The 19,217-nt window shown below is 38.1% G+C and overlaps 1 protein-coding gene across 1 annotated transcript in view; it reads right to left on the reverse strand.

Annotated features, from left to right (window-relative positions):
- Nucleotides 1-1,001: 1,001 nt before the first annotated feature.
- Nucleotides 1,002-19,217, reverse strand: part of TGFBR3 (transforming growth factor beta receptor 3) — a gene marked incomplete at both ends in the record, with an annotated part of 94,541 nt that continues 76,325 nt past the window's right edge. Inside the window, 7 exons of the mRNA XM_079535507.1 lie at nt 1,002-1,120; nt 7,465-7,572; nt 9,660-9,695; nt 12,918-13,035; nt 13,892-14,191; nt 17,322-17,498; nt 17,762-17,893. Of these exons, the coding sequence (XP_079391633.1) occupies nt 1,002-1,120; nt 7,465-7,572; nt 9,660-9,695; nt 12,918-13,035; nt 13,892-14,191; nt 17,322-17,498; nt 17,762-17,893 (990 nt within the window). The remainder of the gene's footprint in view (nt 1,121-7,464; nt 7,573-9,659; nt 9,696-12,917; nt 13,036-13,891; nt 14,192-17,321; nt 17,499-17,761; nt 17,894-19,217) is intronic.

Here is a 19,217-nt window from a genome sequence, read left to right on the forward strand (position 1 = left end):
AAGGAGTAGAACCACCATCACCTTTTTTTTCTTAATCTCCTCTATCTACCCATTGTGAACCAATGTGCCTGCTGTTTCATACATATGCATTTTATGTTTTACATATGGAAGGAACGCTCAACTAATTTTGCAGTTGTTGAAATAACAAGTTTGGATCTAAATGTTGAGATATACATCTATTTGTATAAGGACACTGCCATTAAATGTACACACACGTTTATACTAGTGCACAAGAACATTATTTATCTCACTGTTTGTGTGTGTTTATATTTGGTATAGCAGATTAAAAAAAAATCTCTCATTATAGAGCTTTGGCCTGGAAAAGAGGGAAGGGAATGTTAGAGCATACTCTTCTCCCATTACCAAATCAACGTGCATTAAAACAGAAATAACTGGAACAAACCTGAGGCTGCAAACACAACAGAAAAGCAAATGAGATGCTGTAGCTGTAAGCTTAACAAAACAAAGGTTACTCATAAGTTGCTAACATAGCTGAAGTAATAACATGTTATTAATCAAAGAGATTTCACCTTCAGGCTTTCTCGTTTAGACAAATAGAAATCTTTTGACCTAAGATAATTTTTGTTCTGCTTATCTTTTTGAATTCCCTTAATGAATACCTTGTGTCAATGAGACAGTTTAGGGAAAAAGAGTCATATAGACAAAGCAGCATTTTTCCAAACTGGCAAAGATTTCACATTGAGGGTCAAGAGACCCCTAGAACAGGTTGCAGTACTGTAACATTAGTAGCTTTGTCACATGTAGCATAACACGCTATAGATCCAAAAGGCTGTGCTTACCCATGCATTGTGTGCACGTGTACACACACATGCACATAGTGGCTTCCCCAAAAGAAAATCAGTCTTTTTTTCTGTAGAACAATCTATCCTCACGTTTTCATAAAGGAACCAAACTTTGAGCATTAAAACGCTGATGTCAGCAACACACAGTCCTTTGAACCTCTGCACTCCTATGCTGTTCCTTAGTGTTGCTCTCCCCAGTTAGGTTGCACTGCTGCTGGAACAAGGAGTGCTCTGCGTGCTGCCAATGCTGTGCGCTGCGCTGCTGTTCTCAGAGGCTGGTGGGGATGTAGGGACCTGCCGTCTTCCAGCTGCTTCCCCTGAGGGAAAAGGGAGAGAAAAAAGGAGATGGAGGGAGAGAAGTGGAAAGTGTTAGTTGTGACAGAAAATATTCCATTCCTTCCCAGTCTCTCTCTTCTGGTGGTTTTTATTTCCATACAACTATTGCTTTGGGTGACACAGATCTCAGAGTACTGCTGAAGATGCTACCATACTTTGTTACCTCAGCATCGCTATGCACGTGGGGAAAACAGTATTGTTTTTTTCTTAATCACTGTAAAAGCAGCAGATAGAAATGACCGAGATGGACACTGTCCACCTTCTGCTGTCAGCCATCACTCAGGTGTGTCTTGCTACGTGATTGAGAACATCACAGCTTTCTCTGTTATATGGAGAAAGGCCAGTGAAATGCAGACTTTTGTTCCAACGCCAATTCACAGAAGAGTGCATTTGCTGTAATCGAGAAGCTGGAGCTAAAGACAAAGTTCATCAGTCAGCAGGGTACCACATATCCTGAGACATGATCCATTTCCTAGTGTAGAAAAACAACGGGCTATGCTGCAATCTTGACTTGATGTACTCTGAACGTAACATGTAGGAAGTTCCCTTACAGCTGCCACAGTATGTGCAGCACTTACAACTCAGTGAGAACAAGCCTCACCACTTCTTGTAAATTGTTTATTGACAATAAATTAAAAGCTCTTTGTTATCTGGATTGCCAAATCAAGCACTCAGGAGTTAAAGACAGATTTATGCCTCCTGGTAAAACCTAGATTTCGTCTGCTCTCTTCATGTCCCTTCTGCATATGTGGCAGGGATCCTCTGGAAGAAATCCAGCTCTTACTGCATTGTGTCACAAAGTAAATGCCCAAAATATCACATTGAGGCCACATAGGAAATCATAAATAATATATATACAAAAAAGCCCCAGTTATTTATTTTAAAGTTTCAGTGCTCACTTTTGTAACCTCTTTTGTAGCAATATTACAAAATAGCCTCTTTAGAACAGATGTGAAAATGAGGTTTGTGTGATTTACACTGCCACTGCCCCCCTGCAAAGGCAGGGGGTTGGAACTAGATGATCTTTATGTTCCCTTCCAACCCAAACTGTTCTATGATTCTATAATCATTGTCTGGAGGTTAAGTCAGAGATCTCAGCACAGTAACAGAGAAATAACTGCCATGCAAAGCCATGAAACAACCCACAGCAGCCAGCAGCACACAGTCACTCTGCCAGTGAAGTTGCAAGAAGGAAATATTTTGCTGGATCACAGGCAGGAATAATCAGGAAAGCCGAAGACTGGTGGATCTCCAGCCTCATGAGCTTAGGAAGGCTGCAGACTCCCACCATGTGTGTTGCCCGAGGTTATCTGATCCCATGGGCAAGGTCTGCCAGTAGCTGAAGAAAGGTGGAGTCCAATTCTTCTTTCCTACTCAGAGCAAGCACATCAATAACAGGGTCACAGAACAAGGACAGGTTCTCCTATAGGTGCCTCATGGCATACTTCATGCCCTTGCTTCTAGCATCCTGTGCTCCTCAAGAAGGGACCCTCGGGGCTGCATGTTCTTAATGTCTTGCATCTCAGGCCAAAGCCAACAGATTTCCACCGGATGAAGAAAACATACTTCTGCTGGCTGCAGAGCCCTCAGAGTCTACTCTGAACAAGGGAGGTCTGAGGATTTCTCACAGCAGAGGCTGCAAGCGTTCTTTGTAACAGGAATTGCTGGGGTCACTGCAAGCTTGTGCTGCAGCCACAGCTGTAAGCCCAGGCACAGCCCTGGAGCACACAGACCTGCCCTGCACCCTGCTGCTCTTGGGACGGGGAAGGCAGAAGGGAAAGAAAAAAAAACAAGTAAACCGCTAAAATTCATTGCCCAGGAGGCCAATGAAATGTTGTGTGGGAGGATCAGTCTCACCCTCACAGACATGAAGTACAGCCTTGGCTTTTGTGAGCAGATTTGATTCTGTTCTCTACAGGGTAAGAAATATCCACATAGCTCATCAGCAAAATGCAGATTTCTGCTTACAGGCAACAAGTCAGAATCCACCCCCAGCCATCCACACATAAAATGAGTTTCACCCCTAACCTGCACTAGAAACAGCTTTGTAACTCATCAGAATAAGCTGCACCAAATCAGCGTTTTGCGTTACCGTACTGTAAAGACTTTCATAAGCCTTGTTTGGATAGCTTCTCCTTCCTAGCTGCTCCCGTCTCCAGTTGTTTGTGCATAAGCCCTCCTTCCTTTGTACAAAAGGATATATTTACAGAGGCAGGAATAAACAAACTCCCTTTCACTAAAGAGAAGGAAAATCATCAGAAGGCAGCGAAGGGCTAACCCCAGCTGGCAGCGTTGGAGGAGGCAGCTCTGGCTGGGCTCCCCTAGTGGGGCCTCAGCCTCCCCCCGCTGTCTCCCATTTACAAACCACAGTTACACAGCTCTGCATCAGCGTGTCAGAGCAATCTGGATGTATTTAACCAGAAATTCATTTACAAGCTAAGTGTGTATTTTTATTATTTATTTATTATTATTATTATTATTATTTTTTTTTACAGAAAAGTGACAGGCATGTCGGCCTCTGTGCAATCCCTATGACGCTACCTGCTCCTTTCAGTTTCTCTTGGAAGCGCCCTACAGGCACTTCCCTTTAGTTTGGGATGGCAGCCCCCTCCCTCACTGGCATCCCCCGCTGGAATTCAATTTCCTCTTCAGTACTTCATCTCTAGAGCATTATTGGCAGCTCCCATACACCCCAATCAGCTGTGGAATAAATTTTCAAAGACCAGAAGAAAAGAAACTTTGTCACTGCGATATTACAAACACAGACCAACAACTGTACTTGGACGGGCTGATTTCTCCTGCATCTTATTTCCTAAACACCCAGCAAAGATGCAGCACAGCATTTTTAAAGAATATTCAAGAAATGGACTTAAAGAAATGTAAATTATTGCTAAAGAGGCATTCCCCATCTGTCTTCTTGTAAACAGCTTAGAGTATCCAACGTTACTGAACCAGGACTACTCAAAATGGACATGTCTATTGACAGTAAACAAGCTTTTACTCATCCGAGCGCGACAACATGCACTTTATTATTCACACTTAGGAAAGCTGCCAGTTGTACTCCCTGTCCAGGAAGTCTGAATGTTTGCTTTTCTATCTCCATCTGCCAAATATAATTGGTTGCTATGTCAGTTTATTTTAAATCAGATCCCATTAAAAAAAAAAAAAAAAAGTGGGGGAGGAGAAATGCATTTAACTTCTCAGATTTTGGAACATTCTATCCTGTTAACTTGCAGCACTGCCTGAAGCAGAAAAAAGCACTACCTTACAGTATGAAGTGATTGACATTCGATGTAACAGCTTTCTTTTTACACCTTTGGATATAGGTTTGGCAGCCTCACTAGCTTACAGATTTGTGCATGTCCTTTCCTAAACAAAACCACTTACTTCTATTAAGACAGACACTTGATAGATATTTATGTGTCTAATTTTGAAGGGTTTCTGAAACTGCACAATCTGCAAGAATTTTTGTTTCTTCATCTAATTGTAGCAAATCTCTGCTGCTTTCCCATTGTTCTCAAGGCCTCTCAGTCAAAAATAATGCTGCTGCCAGTCACTTTTAAAGGCCTTTAATCGACTGGGCAAAGGATCAAAAGTAGGGAATTGTTTTGCAGAAAGGTGGGCTAAAATTCCTCCTCCATGGTTGCAAGCACAGCTTCTCTTTTCTCCTCCCTTACTACCTATGTACCTTCGGACAACTCCATACTGAATTGTTTCAGAGAGCCATGCACAATTTTAAAGCACAATTTTGATGCTTTTGATAGAAATCTCTTATATTTTAATCACTGAGAACAGTGAAAGTCCTATGTGAGAGACAAAAACAAAACACAACTCCTGCTTAATATTTTGAGATTAAATTCTACTTATTTTTAGTTCTTTTTTTTGCTATCAACTGAGATTTTGATGGTAACAGCCAATACAGATGAATAAAGGAGCTCATAAATGTAAAGCTTTCCCCATGCTAGAACGAGCCTGCCAACAGAGCCATTCTGGTAAAATCATATCAGCAAACCTCACTATTGGCAAAAAGGTGGCTTTTTGCTGTATTGTACTTCACACATTCTCAGCTGGCATTCTCCATCAGCATAGCTTGTTCCCATTCTTTGAGTATCATTATAATATATAACTTCAGAGTTAACTCATTTTCCAATTTTTGGTCTAAATAACAGGTTAGAATAGAAACTCAGCATTATTTGCAACAAAAGATGAGATTTTAAAGAGCAATACAACAGAGGGTGAATTCTGTAACAGCAAAAGACAGCCACTCTGTAGATGATATTTAGATAACTTTTTTTTCCTCCTTATTTTAATAAGTCTGCAGTGAACTCCCAAATGTTTCCACTGCAGCTGGATTATCTTGTCCATCACAGCAGTTGTCCTCTAAGAGACTGTCCCTGCCAGAACTTTCACTGTACTCTGCTGAAGTTCTGCTTTGTAGATACAAGTTGCTATGCATGGAAAAATTACATGCGCAGGAATGTAGGCTCACTTTCAAAATCCAACCCAGATAACTTCCTAGATAATTTTCTCATCTCACTGCTGCGATTCTCTGACCTGATGAGTTACAGCATCTCCTTACTTTCCTTTTTTTTCCCTCTTCTAAGTCACTTCTCTTTGTCAGGCCTTTTTCTCCACTTATTTTCATCTCTTAAACACAAAGTCGGGGCAGCTGTCTTCTTCACTACTTTTACAGGGTAACTATGACTGATCTACTCTGTTAATGTAATAGTTTTAATGGGATTGGTCCAAGCCTTGCTGTTAGTGAAGGATTTATCATGTTGCTTCTGAGTGTTCCATTATTACTGATATATAACATGTGCCCACAGTTGATTCTGCATATGAACAGAATCTCAACTTTCCCCAAACACAGAACCAACAATATTAATTTAACAACTGTTTTACTATTTTTGTTAGTAAGTGTTGCCTATTTGGAAATTATTTCCTATTTAGCCATCAAAGTCACACTTACGTTTCTTGCATAATGTTTCGTTAGTACATGGGGTAGGATAATACTGTTTATACTTATGATCCCAACATTTACAGTTTCCACATTTGCCTCTGAATTCCAAACAAGCTTCATACACAGCTGATGCATTGGGGAGTATTAAAATGCTTATACTAAGTTGCTGTACTGTCAACTGGAAATAAAACAGATTTTTTCCGAATTAACATAAGCTCCTAGGTCATAATATTTACAGGAGCTCTGACCTGACAGGACCAGATTCTTACTGGTCCTTACACTTATGTAGCTTCCATAAGGTCTTAAATGCAGAGGAAAACCCACAGTAGCCTGTAATGTGCTATGGGACAATCCTAGGGCTCCAGAGCTGCACAGGTTTGGAGTAGATGACCTCACATTATCCCCACCTCCTAAAGATCTTGGCAGGGTCTTGCAGTGTTAAAAATGGAAGTAGTTGGCAGTCCAGCATGCTGCAGGGATCCTGAGATACTCAATAATCCACTGGTAGCCAAGATCACATGACCCAAAGCAAGGCCTTATCACTGTTCAGTCTTTGTTCACATCAAGCCACAAAACAGAGACCTCCCTAAACAAACTCTGCTTCTTATGGTGTTGCATTTCTGATAACTCATCATAGTATGGAAAGAGATGTGAGAAGGAGACACTGAAAAATTAGCTACGCATAAGAAGTACATCAATTTCAGGCACTTTTTTGGTTATTTGCTTGAGTTAAATTAAATCAGATTACCTGTGACTTCCACCATCTTGTGCAACAGTTGATGAACAGAAAAATAAATGGCAGGGACAAAATTTCTACGTAATCAAGAGAAACATTTTCAAGTCTAGTTATATTCAGGAAATGTCAAAGCAAGTAAGGCATTCTCTCAGTCATTTGGCTCAGTGATCACATCACATCTTGAGCAACATAAATCTAATTTAGTAACTTAAAAAAAACCAACACAAATAAATTAGAAAAAGTAGTATGTGAACCAAAAGGGATACATTAATGGATATGCTAATTAATTTGAAACAGAGATGCTACTAATGATACTGCACAACACAGGAAATCTCAGTTTTAATTTCAAGACCCCAGGTGAGTTTTCAAGACTTACATTTAAGATTAAAAAAATATATATATATTTTCATAACACACAACATCTCCTTTTAAGGAAGGGCAGGTATCAATCTACTCATAAATACCAACAGGCTCCTGCAAGGAGTTGCTCACAGAGAATAGCGAGTGAGAAACAAGGGCAGGATGGCTATTGCTAACTCCCCTCCCCACTCTCATTGCAAGGACTTACACCACACTGCATTTCCTGCACTATGATCTACACTGAGATCACTAAGAGTTCTTATGCTTACCTGTGTGAGAGTAGATAAACCACAGCGCTCCTGTTAGCAGGGCTCCAATTACAAATGCTGCAAAGGCAATGCCCACAACAGTCAGAGTGTCCAAGCCATAGAACACAGCTAAAAAGGCAAACACACAGAATAAGGGCTTTTAATTTTGTCAGTGACAAGTTGTGTTTAAGAACAATTACCCTTAAACTTCCATGGAAAAAGTTGTTTAGCTTTTTTTTTAGTTGAAGTTCATAGTAAATTAAGCACCATTTTAAGGAACAGTGTAGCAGATTAGCATCAAGGAAATAAAAACGATGCTTTTGGAGACTGGCTTCTGTCCAACCAACTGTTCCACATCACAAAATAAAGCTTCAGCTCTGCACACCCAAATGTGGAACACATTGCAAAAACTGAGCATTTTCAGTTGGCCCTTAATAAGTTGCTTTCAATTAAATATCCATTTATCTTAAAAATGTGTTTCACAAAGGCAGGGATTTTTGGCAAAAGATTATTTTAATTTAAATGCCCTAATATTGAAGCAAACTTTTCCCTACATCTCCAACAAGTTCAGTCTGAATTCTAGGTGGAGAACGGAACTGCTGTTAAGAGGAAAGAGATGCCAACAAAAAAGTCAGCAAAAACATAAATAGAAACAATTGAAAAGATTGCCAAATGTGAAAAACAATAACTAAAATTAATTCCAGAACACAGAAATAGAACACTTCCCCCCCCCCCCAAGATCACTTTCTAGGGGAGAGGCAATTTTGCAGCACCATTTCAAGGGTAACAGCATCTGGTTCCTTGACACGATGCCCCAGAGCTGAACATCAAAAAAAATTCCAGCTTTTGTCTTTTTTTTCTTGGTGATTAGAAATGCTTCAAAAACACTCCTTCATCAACCATTTGGGGGTAATCTTTTCTTACAAAATGGATTTCTAGTTTCAGTATTTTTAATGTCTCCCAGTATGCAGAATGGCTTAGGCCAGCAAATAACATTTTACTGACTAAGCTGGCTGGGAAATAAAATGACTAGATCTTCTCAGTAGTATCCTTCAGGAGAATTCCAGTTCTAAAAACACAACCAACACCCTCACTTTAAAAATAACTACGTATGTTCCTGCATTCAACAGATATCCCCATAGATATCCCTCACCCACCAGCTCCTGGGATTCTCCGTGCCATCCCCATTCTGACAAATGTCATTTCCAGCAGTTCCTGTTGGCAAGGGCCTGAGTGCCTGTGACCAAGTTCGCATGTGCAAAACTAGATGGACAGTGGCTTAGAAGGCCTTTCTCCCATTACTAATATGGGACTATTTCTCATTCCTTTGTTGGCACTTGGTCACTTTTAAATGCGAAACAGAAAAGGACTTCCTAAACTCAAATGTTCTTTTTCCATGAGGCACCAGCCCTGTATACTCTCCTCTGAGAGTACTTAGTGAAGAGGAGAAAGTTATCTAGAGGCTCATGCAGTAGAAGCATAATTTTTCATCGCCTTTGCTATTTAGAGTAAATTCAGTCTCAAAGCTATGGGGACAGAAATAGAGGGAAAAAAAACCTTCTTTGCACTTCCCCTTCTAATTTTCCCTCTTCTTCATTCATCGCTGATTTTAGCTGCAAATCACCGTCAACTTCCTATTTTATTCTCCTAGAGCCACTTCTCCCCTCTTTCTACCTCTCCAGGATTAGTCACTGAACATGCTGAAAAATGAAATTCACTATATCAAGACAACAGGACAAAAACAAATAAATGAATCCTACATCAATTCAGTGATCTCATCTAGAGCATGGCCTATGAGTACTGGTGCCAAAGTAATTGAGGAATGTGAGCAATTGCAGTGCAGCGTAGAAGAGAGGCTTGCCATGGGATACAGGAAATCCTTAAGATGGCATTGCTGCTGAAGCTCTTGTATTGGGAAGTGGTAGCCTTGACAGAGCTGGGGAAAAAACACAACTGGCAAGTGAAGTCATTAAGACTGAAATTCTAAGTGGTGTTTTCCCAAATTCAATTTTCACATATAGATATGATTACAGTTCTTCTCTCTAAAGATCATTAGGAATGCCTACGGCAGCACTAATCAGAATTCTCTTCTGTCTCAATTTAACAAACTCACCCACACACACATAATTCAGAAAGCTTAAATATAATTTTCCTCATTAATCTAAAACTAGACAAAGGTTTAAAGCTTAAAAGAGATAGGTTGAAGAGTTACTTACACGGTTGTCTCACATTTGATTTCGGAAGAGAAGAATCTGTTTTAAAACAAATTAAAAAAATTAGAAGGTTTTGCAAAGAGCCTCCAAACTCTGAAAGTAAACTTCAGGATCTGATCAAGCAGAAATGCATTAATGGTAATCTTTGAAACCAAAAACTTCAGGAAAACCAGTCCAAATCTTGCTCAGCCTAGAAAAATTCCATTCATATATTGATCTTTCCTCAGAAAAACATTATAGAATGAACTACGTTCATGCAAAGTGTGACTTGCTGGGAGGTACATTTCAGCTTCCCACCCAGATAACATCAGTTCTAACCTGCAATTAAGTCTGGTTAATTCGTATAAGGAGCTCTTAAATGAGCACAGATTACAATGTCAGTCCTAAAGTGATTACATTGATCTGGCTACTGACCAGTCACAAACATGAGATATCAGCATGCTAAATCACGAAAACCAAAACAATAAGTGGCTATCTTCTCTGAAGAAAAGTCACTATTATGGCATAATATAAATTTGTTCATCCAAATTGCATGAATATGTGTTGATTCACACGTTAGCTTAATTCCTACTTAGTATTCTGTTTTGAATGTTGTTTTGTTGGGCTTTTTTAGTGATGGTGGGTTGTTTGGTTTGGTTTAAACACACACAGAGAATCAAAGATCGTAGCTATTAAACCAAAGTTATTATTCTTGGCATTATCATCATCATTATCAGCATGTAGCAGAAAGTGATTACGTAAATACATGTTAAGAAATGAAGAATTTTCTCTTTTTTTTTTTTTTTTTTTGCTTAACTGGCTCCTCTTATCTTTCTCCAAGAATGCCACCTCAAGCAGAAGAGCCAGAGATCCTGGCTTCAGATCCAAGTCTTTGTTTGGTTAGCTGCAGAATTTGCTTCTGTCCTGCCCAGTAACCTAGGGATCTTGTTTAAATTCTGGGAATATTTGAGGGTGTTCAGTGCAATAGCTGTAAAAGGATTTGTTAAGACAGTGCCCCAATACTTATTTTTATATCTTCAGGGACCAGAAAACAAACCAAGCGCAACATAAACAAAATGGTGCAAAAAAACCCTGAAAATAAATGTTATTTATTTAAAGTGTTCTTAAACCAAGCCAGTTTTTCTAGCTTCTTAAACTCAAGTGGCATCACTAAACTGACAGCAATATCCTATAAGGGCATTACACCCTCAGACACATGTGCCTACAATATCCAAATAGCATGTTATTCTTAAACTGCATTACGTTCAGTTGTTCTAACGCATAGTTATCTCCTCCAAATCACTCTTGGCAGGATAGCAGGAAACAGGTGGAACAGTAGTAGGAAACAGGTGAGAAAAGAGGGTTTGGGGGAGCTTGTTCATGCATAACTGAATGTAACATTTTTGAGGAAAGTTGGACTGAAACCAGGGAGCAATCCACAGCACAAACACAAAAGTGTATGTAAGTGAGTCTGTATAAAACTGTAATAACATTAGTAAGGGAGAAGTAATCAGTCTCATACAGATAAGACAGTTGTGATTTCTACTAGAGTCAGTGACAATCATGAGATCTTGGCTGAAGAAAAAAAACCTTTACAATGTTTAGTTTGCTAAGGCTTTTGAAATTTCAAGCATATAATCCTTCACTTGGCTTACAGAGCAGCTGCAATAGCAGTAACTCATAATATGGTCTGCAACAATGAAAGCTGGCCTGTTCACGTGAAAGAAAATTGTGAACAACACCTCTGAGATGTAAATTCTCCAGTTCAGTGATGCAATGTGACTTATTCTCCAAATCTTAGATGTATTGCTCTTTACTTTCAGAAAGGGTCATTTGATTCACTGCAGAACAACTGCATACCAACAAAGCTACGTTGTTAATGTGCCACTTTGTATTACATCTGAAAGCTGTGATATGCTGGAGGAGATTTCCATGGAACGTCCCACAATTAGACCAAATCACCCACGATACAACAAAATACTCTATCACATCGTTGTCTTGCAACTAATCTTTATAAATTTAGCTCGTCTTTGCACACTAAGACCTTGTGTCTCTCACAAAGGCAACATTCTGAGTGCAGTCCTAGACGGGAGCTGCACACAATGCTCCACACATCAGAAGGGCAAGAGAGCTCAGAGTATAAGTCCATTTATTGAAAGATGAACTTCAGTTGGAGGATTTACTCATCTCCAATAGAAAAGCAAATGAAAAAGTGGGAGCTTTGTAAAAAGAAAGAGCGCAGAATCAGGCCAAAGTAGAGAGTCAGCTGTATCACATCAACAGATCAATTACCAGCTTTTAATTCATTGTGAATTGATCTGTATTATCAAGAAACTTGTAAAATAAATCATAAGCTGCCTTGTAGAATTAAATAGAAACACTTTTCTCTAAAGTCCTATAGCAATGCTCTATAGTACTATAAATTGTTTGAAAACTAAAAATCTCACACTGTACAATGGAGGTTAAAGAATTTCTTATCCCCATCCTTTGACATTACCTGAAAAGCATTCTGAAATTTTAAGCAGCTTTTGTACGCAATTGTAAGATTATGATATGCACATAAAGCCACTGGAGCTTACTAATTAAACTGCCATGCTAATACAAAAACGAAAAGATAATGTATACCTTCTCCTTCTATGAATGCAACAAAATATGACTAATGCTGTTGCCAGAGGGATTCACCAAAAACTTTCAAACTAAATGAAACAGGAAACAGTTCTCAGTTCCTGTTGCTTAAAAAAAAAAAAAAACAAAACAAACAAACAAAAAAAACACACACACAACAAAAACCAACAAACACATTCCTTCCAGTGGCCACTCTTTTGCTTTACAAACTTTTGGGGCTTTAGAATTCTCAAGATCTTGTAATTCTACTGCTATTATTCCTAGATATATATTTACAGACAAAATAAAGAAGTGATGCAGCAAGGAACAGACTACTGCTATTGATCTCTGGGCAACAAGTAGTGCTGGAAACACTAGTGATGTATTCATACTTCTGAAACCAATTTTGTTGCTTAGTACGGTATTCCTTTGTCAATGCTGGGCAAAATCACATTCTAGGGATCAATAAAGACCATTAATAGATGGCAACAACTGCCATGATAACTTCTGCCAGGGAAAAGTCTAAACAAATAACAACTTATAAACACAGTATTACCACAAGATTACAAGATTCTTCATACTTAGAGTACTCTTTTCTTTAAAAGCCCATTTCAAGTGGCTGTAAGTACATAATATAATATATTAGATTTATTAAACAAGTCAAGCCCATTTTCATACCTTCTAGTTTTCCTTCATGGGTTATTACAAGAGGCTTGGTGAAGGTTTTTTTGTTGTGCATCATGGCCAAGATCATATCCACATTCAGAGAGGTGCAAGCTTCATCAGGAGGAACACACTGCAGATGGAAAGAACGGTGAGGTCAGAGTCACTCAAACACCAGCAGTGTCTGTCAGTCCAGCTCTGCCAGCTGCACAGCTATCTCATTATAAGTTTTATCAAACGTTGTTTACCAAAAAATATAGGAGAACTTCCAAACAATATCTGTATAACATACAGGCAAAAGTAATCCCAAACAGTGCTTCAGAATGCAACCTTTACATTCATTAAGAATCCTCTAAGATTTATAGGAGTGTTACTCTTGAACTTCAGTTGTTCTTAAAATACGTTCTCTGGTAATGAACTTAAGCCATATTCATTAATCATAACACAAAATTTGGTGATTTTGTAAATATCAGATAGAATATGAATTTTATTTAGAATTAGTAGAGCAGCACAAGACCGTTTGCTGTAAAAACACCCAAGATGATATAGAACCAAAATGTAGCAGACATGGCAGTACTTAGTTACTTTCTACCCAAGTTGTACTGAGATAAGCTGATCTCAATATTCATCAAAGGAAGGTCAAACACACTTGCAAGATTACCTACTGTTACACATAACATCGTTTGTCACGGTGTTATGTGAGATTGATAGCAAAGATAAATCTGAACCTTTTGCATAATGAAAAGCAATTTCTATTTATCCCTCACAATGAGATTTAAATAGAAACTGTAATTTTTGTTGTCAAAACATATAGCATCATAACCCATAAAATCTTGAACCTAGAAATATGCTCATTATATCAATCCAACAGAAAACCATGTAGTCTCTTCAGATTAAAGTTCAGATTAAAAAAACCCCACAACTTATTATTACTTAAATCAATTTAGACTTTAAAAAAAAAAAAAAGAAAAAAAAAGAAAAGTACTCACCTTAGGCAGTCTTTGTGTATCTTTGTCTTTATTTGTACACAAAGTTAACTCACAGTGAAGAAAGAGCAGTGAGATGTTGAATATTGGTTTAAACACAAAGCTGAATCTTTTTTTGTCCTTCTGTGCATGTGCTATTGGGAAGTTCAACTTCTCAGTGCTGTAGAATTTAACAGATTCATCCTTTGGACAAATATTTTCTATAATGGTGTAATCAGACATTCTATCTGGATTTGAAAATGGGGAAACAAAGCACGTTTGAATGGCAAAGCCTAAGGATCTGTCAGCTTTAGTCACAGACACCTGCAATAAAAAGAAAGACATACTAAGATCTCCAAAATGACATTTTTAGTGCACGTTTCATTTGTATTTTTGACATCTGTTTAAAATAGTGATCCAGTTCCACATTCCAGTTGAACTGTTTTGAAAGCTGAATGTTAAGGGTAGGCTGTCACACACAGAGAGGAAAATCTATCGTTTCAAAACTAGCAACTGTTTAATAGCATTACCATGCAAAACAACTCCAATTCCTTATCTTAAATAAATAAATAAAATCCAGTCAGATCACAGAATCACAGGAGTTGGAAGGATGAACCCACATTGACTACAACTGACTACAACTACAACTACAACTGGAGATGATGCTTCTTCCCTCACAGCAAGACAGATCATGAGAACTCTGTGAAAGGCAATTACTAATCCTTTGCCTTTATTGAAAGCTTTACTGACCAAAAAAAAAAAAAAAAAAAAAGAAAAAGAAAAAAGAAAAAAGAAAATGAAAAAAAGAAAAATAAGGAAAAAAAAAGAAGAAAAAAAGAAAAAATGAAAGAAAAAGGAAAGAAAAATAAAAAGGAAAAAAAGAGGGAAAAAGAATGAGAAAGAAAGCCACACAACAAAAAACCCAGCCCCAGCCAAGAGTGGAATGCAGAGGCAGAGTGGAGGTCAAGGTCTGACATGCGGGTGGCATTCCAGGACTGGGGGGTGTGGGCAGTCTACTAAAAAGCCCTAATTTATTGTCAAGTATGAGTCTGAAATTGATATTCTTTAATGAAAAATAATTAAAAGTGCCAACTTGGAGGGCACTGATATGCTACAGCTGAACTGGATAGAGACAGCAAATGTTACAGAATAATTAGGAAAAAAAAATGGAATTTGTAACAAATGAAGCATGCTAGTCTTAACAAACAACAGGACCATTTGACATGATGTGATGAAAACAGTCTCACAAGAAATTAATTTTCTCAGAAATAAGAAAATGTGCCTTAAATGTGTACTTAGTTCTTACGTGCTACATGTATATTTAAGAGCCTTCCAAATTTTCCTGTGGTCTATACAGACATTTTTGGATGTTAAGCTGTGCAGTGAAGAACGGCATTTCCCTTTTTTCACCATGTGAGCATTAATCAAAGATGAAAGGATGAGCTGAAGCATCTAACCAGGAGAGATTATTTCATAAAAAGAACAAGAAACAAGAGGGGTGAATGAAAATCAAGGCACTGATAACGAGAGGGAAAGAAGCTGGTGCTGTAAACTAGTTTGAAAAAAGACATGACATGAAGGACAAATATATTACAGTGTTATGAAACAACACTGTGCTAATAAAAAGATGCACAATATCTCGAGGAAACAAAAAGAACTCTAGTAGGAAGGTGAGACCAAAATAAGGTAAGAAAATGAAATCTGGGGAAAAAAAGCCAAAATGTTCAGACACCAACAAAATTTTTTTAGCAGAAAAAGTTCTTACAGATTAAGGCTTACGTAATTTACAGATCATAAGCAGTGGGGGGTTTGTTTGCTTTTTAAATTATTTCAATTATCTTTTTAATAACAACAACAACAACATAAAAATGTCTGTCAGTTAGAAATGAAATCACAAAAGTCCAAAACTGATATACATTTTCCACTGTGCAAGAAGGAGAAACAGAAAAAAAAAAAAAGGGGGGGGTTTGCCAGGACAAGTGGTGAAGAAATCAGCACATTTGTCTGAAAAAACAGCTCCAGAACCAGATCAGTTCCAAGAGCTAGAAGCCAAGGGGACTCACCCCAGATTGCTGAAGGAAGCAGAAGATTTTATCCAAATGAAAAAAAAAAAAAAAATCATGTGTCTTTTATGAACATTGGTATGATGATATGAATATTATGATAAATATTATGATGATCTGAATATTATGATAAATGAATATTCTTCAATGATGAGGACATACCTTCTTTTTGTTTCAGCTGTCTTAAGAACTTTTCACTATCACATTGTTTAAAGTCTTTTAGGCAGAAAACAACTAAGGATCTTCAGAACAGACAAAAACTACCACCAACTAAAGGTCACAAATATCGTTCCCAAGTCTGCTTGCTAAGTATCTCTAATGAGGGTGTTAGAGACTAGTAGATCCCTTTAGAGAAGGCTTCACTGATGTGATGGGCTTCATTTTAGCACTGAGGATATGGTAAAGCCAAAGCTTCTTACTCTTTTCGCTGTTTAGCTGGTATTTTATTCTCAGGCAAAGTATGAGAAAATAGAAAAACAAAAGAAAACAAAAAAAGACCTTCACAGACCATCTGCTATCTAGACGCCCTTAAATGGACAGCAGCTTTAAAGAAAGGAAGCAGAAAACTGCTCTAGTAACTGAAAATACAACAAGCAGGATACTACGAATGAGAGGAAACAGGAATCTGGAGCTCCAATACCACTTTCACATTTCTGTTTCCACCATGCAGTGCCGTATCATACTACAAAGACGCAGAAAGTCATTTAAAATAACTACTTTGGGATGAATCCTTATGACCTTTCTCGAAAGAAGTAGAAACCTTTTCACTGGGTGGAGAATGAGAAAGATTCACAATACACTGAAAAAGTGATGACAACTACTAGTGTTAAATGAGCCACTATGCTTATGGCTGCTGACTTTGTTGGGTTCATTTATTTTATACCCTTAGATGCCATGCGTTAGCATAAGAAAGTGTTTGAAACACTTTTGTGTTTCAAACAAAATGTTTGAAAGTACTTCAGAGACAGATCAGAACCTGTATTAACTTTGTAACCTGAGAACACCAGTATGTAAAAGACAGACACTTGCAACCATTTTTTACCATGCCTTCATTATCACCTGAGGTTCAACCACATTACCCAATAAAAATAAGCCCTGAAGTCTTCACCAAAAAATGCCAGGTCAGAGCAAAAACTTAGAGACCACTGTTAGGTTCTGAACAGTAAAGCAGATATGAAAAGAATGACCCTGTACTTAAATTCATGCATTCTGCAAGGACCTTTTGATGTCAACCAAAAGCACTGTCCTGCTTGTAGTCAAAATCAAACCCACAATTTCTGTTCTCTACCACCCCAAAAGCACATAACTATCTACTTAAGGCAGCTGCACAATGAGTTGTACAGCCCTGCAAAATGCTTTTGCTAGTATGAGAGCCTTTTTCAGTTTGTTACCTCTACATATATTGGCCCATTTTCAGCAACAGAGAAGAGTCCTTGGGAGGGAGCAAGGAATAGATCTGTTTTGTAGAGCTCCATGTTGAAGGTCACATTAGCGATGTGTGGCTCAGGAGGCCAGAACATGGCAGGATTAAAAAAGTCTTTCTCTGGCTGGTGCAGCGTGCAATTAAACTGAAATTACAAAAAAGATAAAAGTACAAATGCATCCTGAGTTAGAAGTAGTAGCAAAGAAAGGACAAATTGGAGTATATAGTAATGCCCCCCCCCACATTCCTTTTACTTAGTGCAACCCTTCAGCAGGGTCACAAGAAATTGAAGTGGAAGGAAAAGTGATAAAGACAAGTTAATTGCTATATTATTAATGTAATTTCTGTGAACTGCCAATTACAAGAGGTTTTTCTCAGTTGTCAGGTGCAAAACCAAGAGTAACATACCGCTATTTCAGGCCAGCTTGAGAAAGTAACATCTCCCTCGTCAGCATCCCCTGGAAATCCATTATCACCTGATTCCATGTCATCATCATCAAAGCTGCTGCCTTCTGCTGGTGATGATAGCTGAATGACAATCTGCACATAGCATATTGCAAATTGCATAAAATTAGATGATAATTGAGCACTCTCTCTTTACAGTTACTATTTTCTTCTCTCTTCACAACAACGTGAAAGCCAAAAGAAGTGCACCAGCTAAAAAGATGGTAAAAGAACATCTCATATGCTTGACACAAAGCTGTTGAAAATACATAGGTTATGTTTAGCGAAAGTCCTTTAGTTTGTTTCCAGAATTCAGAAAGCAAAGACATAAAAAATGCTGGTCTGGGTGCTGGTATCTAAAACAGTATTTCAGTATTTCCATTCTATTTCTGGCACTTCTATAGCCAACATTAATTAGAAAAGATGGCTTTCTGAAGTGATTTTTCACAACTTACAGTTTTCCTTGATTCACACATGAAAAAAATCACTGCAAGTATTAGGGTCATTAAAGGCTTTTCTCTTCTGTCATTTGCATTTTTATTTTTTGAGATACATATCCAAAGAAATTATGTCTTTTTCTTTGTTTTTCAATTTGAATTTCTACTCGGCTCTTCCACTCCTCCTTAGCACACTTTTCCATTTCCTCACTTGACAATTCCAGTTTTCTTTTAGCAGCCTTCTTCACTCTGTTAGTAACCTATGCCCTGCAACTGCACAGCTCATCCCCATCCTTCTAAGACTTCATATTTGTTTTCCTGGACACAGAGCAACCACTACGAAGTGGCATATCCCTCTTTGGGACTCCACTGATACCATGCACAATTCTGAATTTAAGCAAGTAACCAAGGCTCTTAAGACATGATGGAGAAAGGAGAAAAGCATTAAATATCCATTTTGGTTTGGACCACAACAGAATATAATACAGGAACAAAGACAATACTTAGCTCCACACACATGCTATTCTACAGTTTGGAGATGTTTCTATCTACAGCCTCGGTTTAGGACTTCTTCTAAAGTCAGGCTCTACAGATTTGCCAGTTTTAGTAAGGCAAGGTCAGATCAGACTGCTTTAGCAATGTTTGGGTTGGACCAGTGGCTTTCCATTATTTGCCAAAGATAAGCACTGGAAAGCTCAGAGAAATGTGTCATTACTTCCTAACCCAGATTAGTCGCAACATTTTTAAGGTCATAAACTGAGCCAGCATGAAAGTGGTAGAACCTAAGTAGGCTCCTCGACATCATCACTCACATAAAAACACTCAGAGCCTCTTCATCACATGCATCAACTGATAGCAAATAAATACAAATCCAAAATACAAGAGAGAAGCATGCACAATCTATTTTCCTCACTTATGAAAGCCTTTTCACCCACCATTCTAAAAGAAAGAATACATCTTAAGCAATCCAGTATGTGAGTTAA

Source organism: Tetrao urogallus, assembly GCF_951394365.1.
Source record: "Tetrao urogallus genome assembly, chromosome: 5".
Lineage (NCBI taxonomy): Eukaryota > Metazoa > Chordata > Aves > Galliformes > Phasianidae > Tetrao > Tetrao urogallus.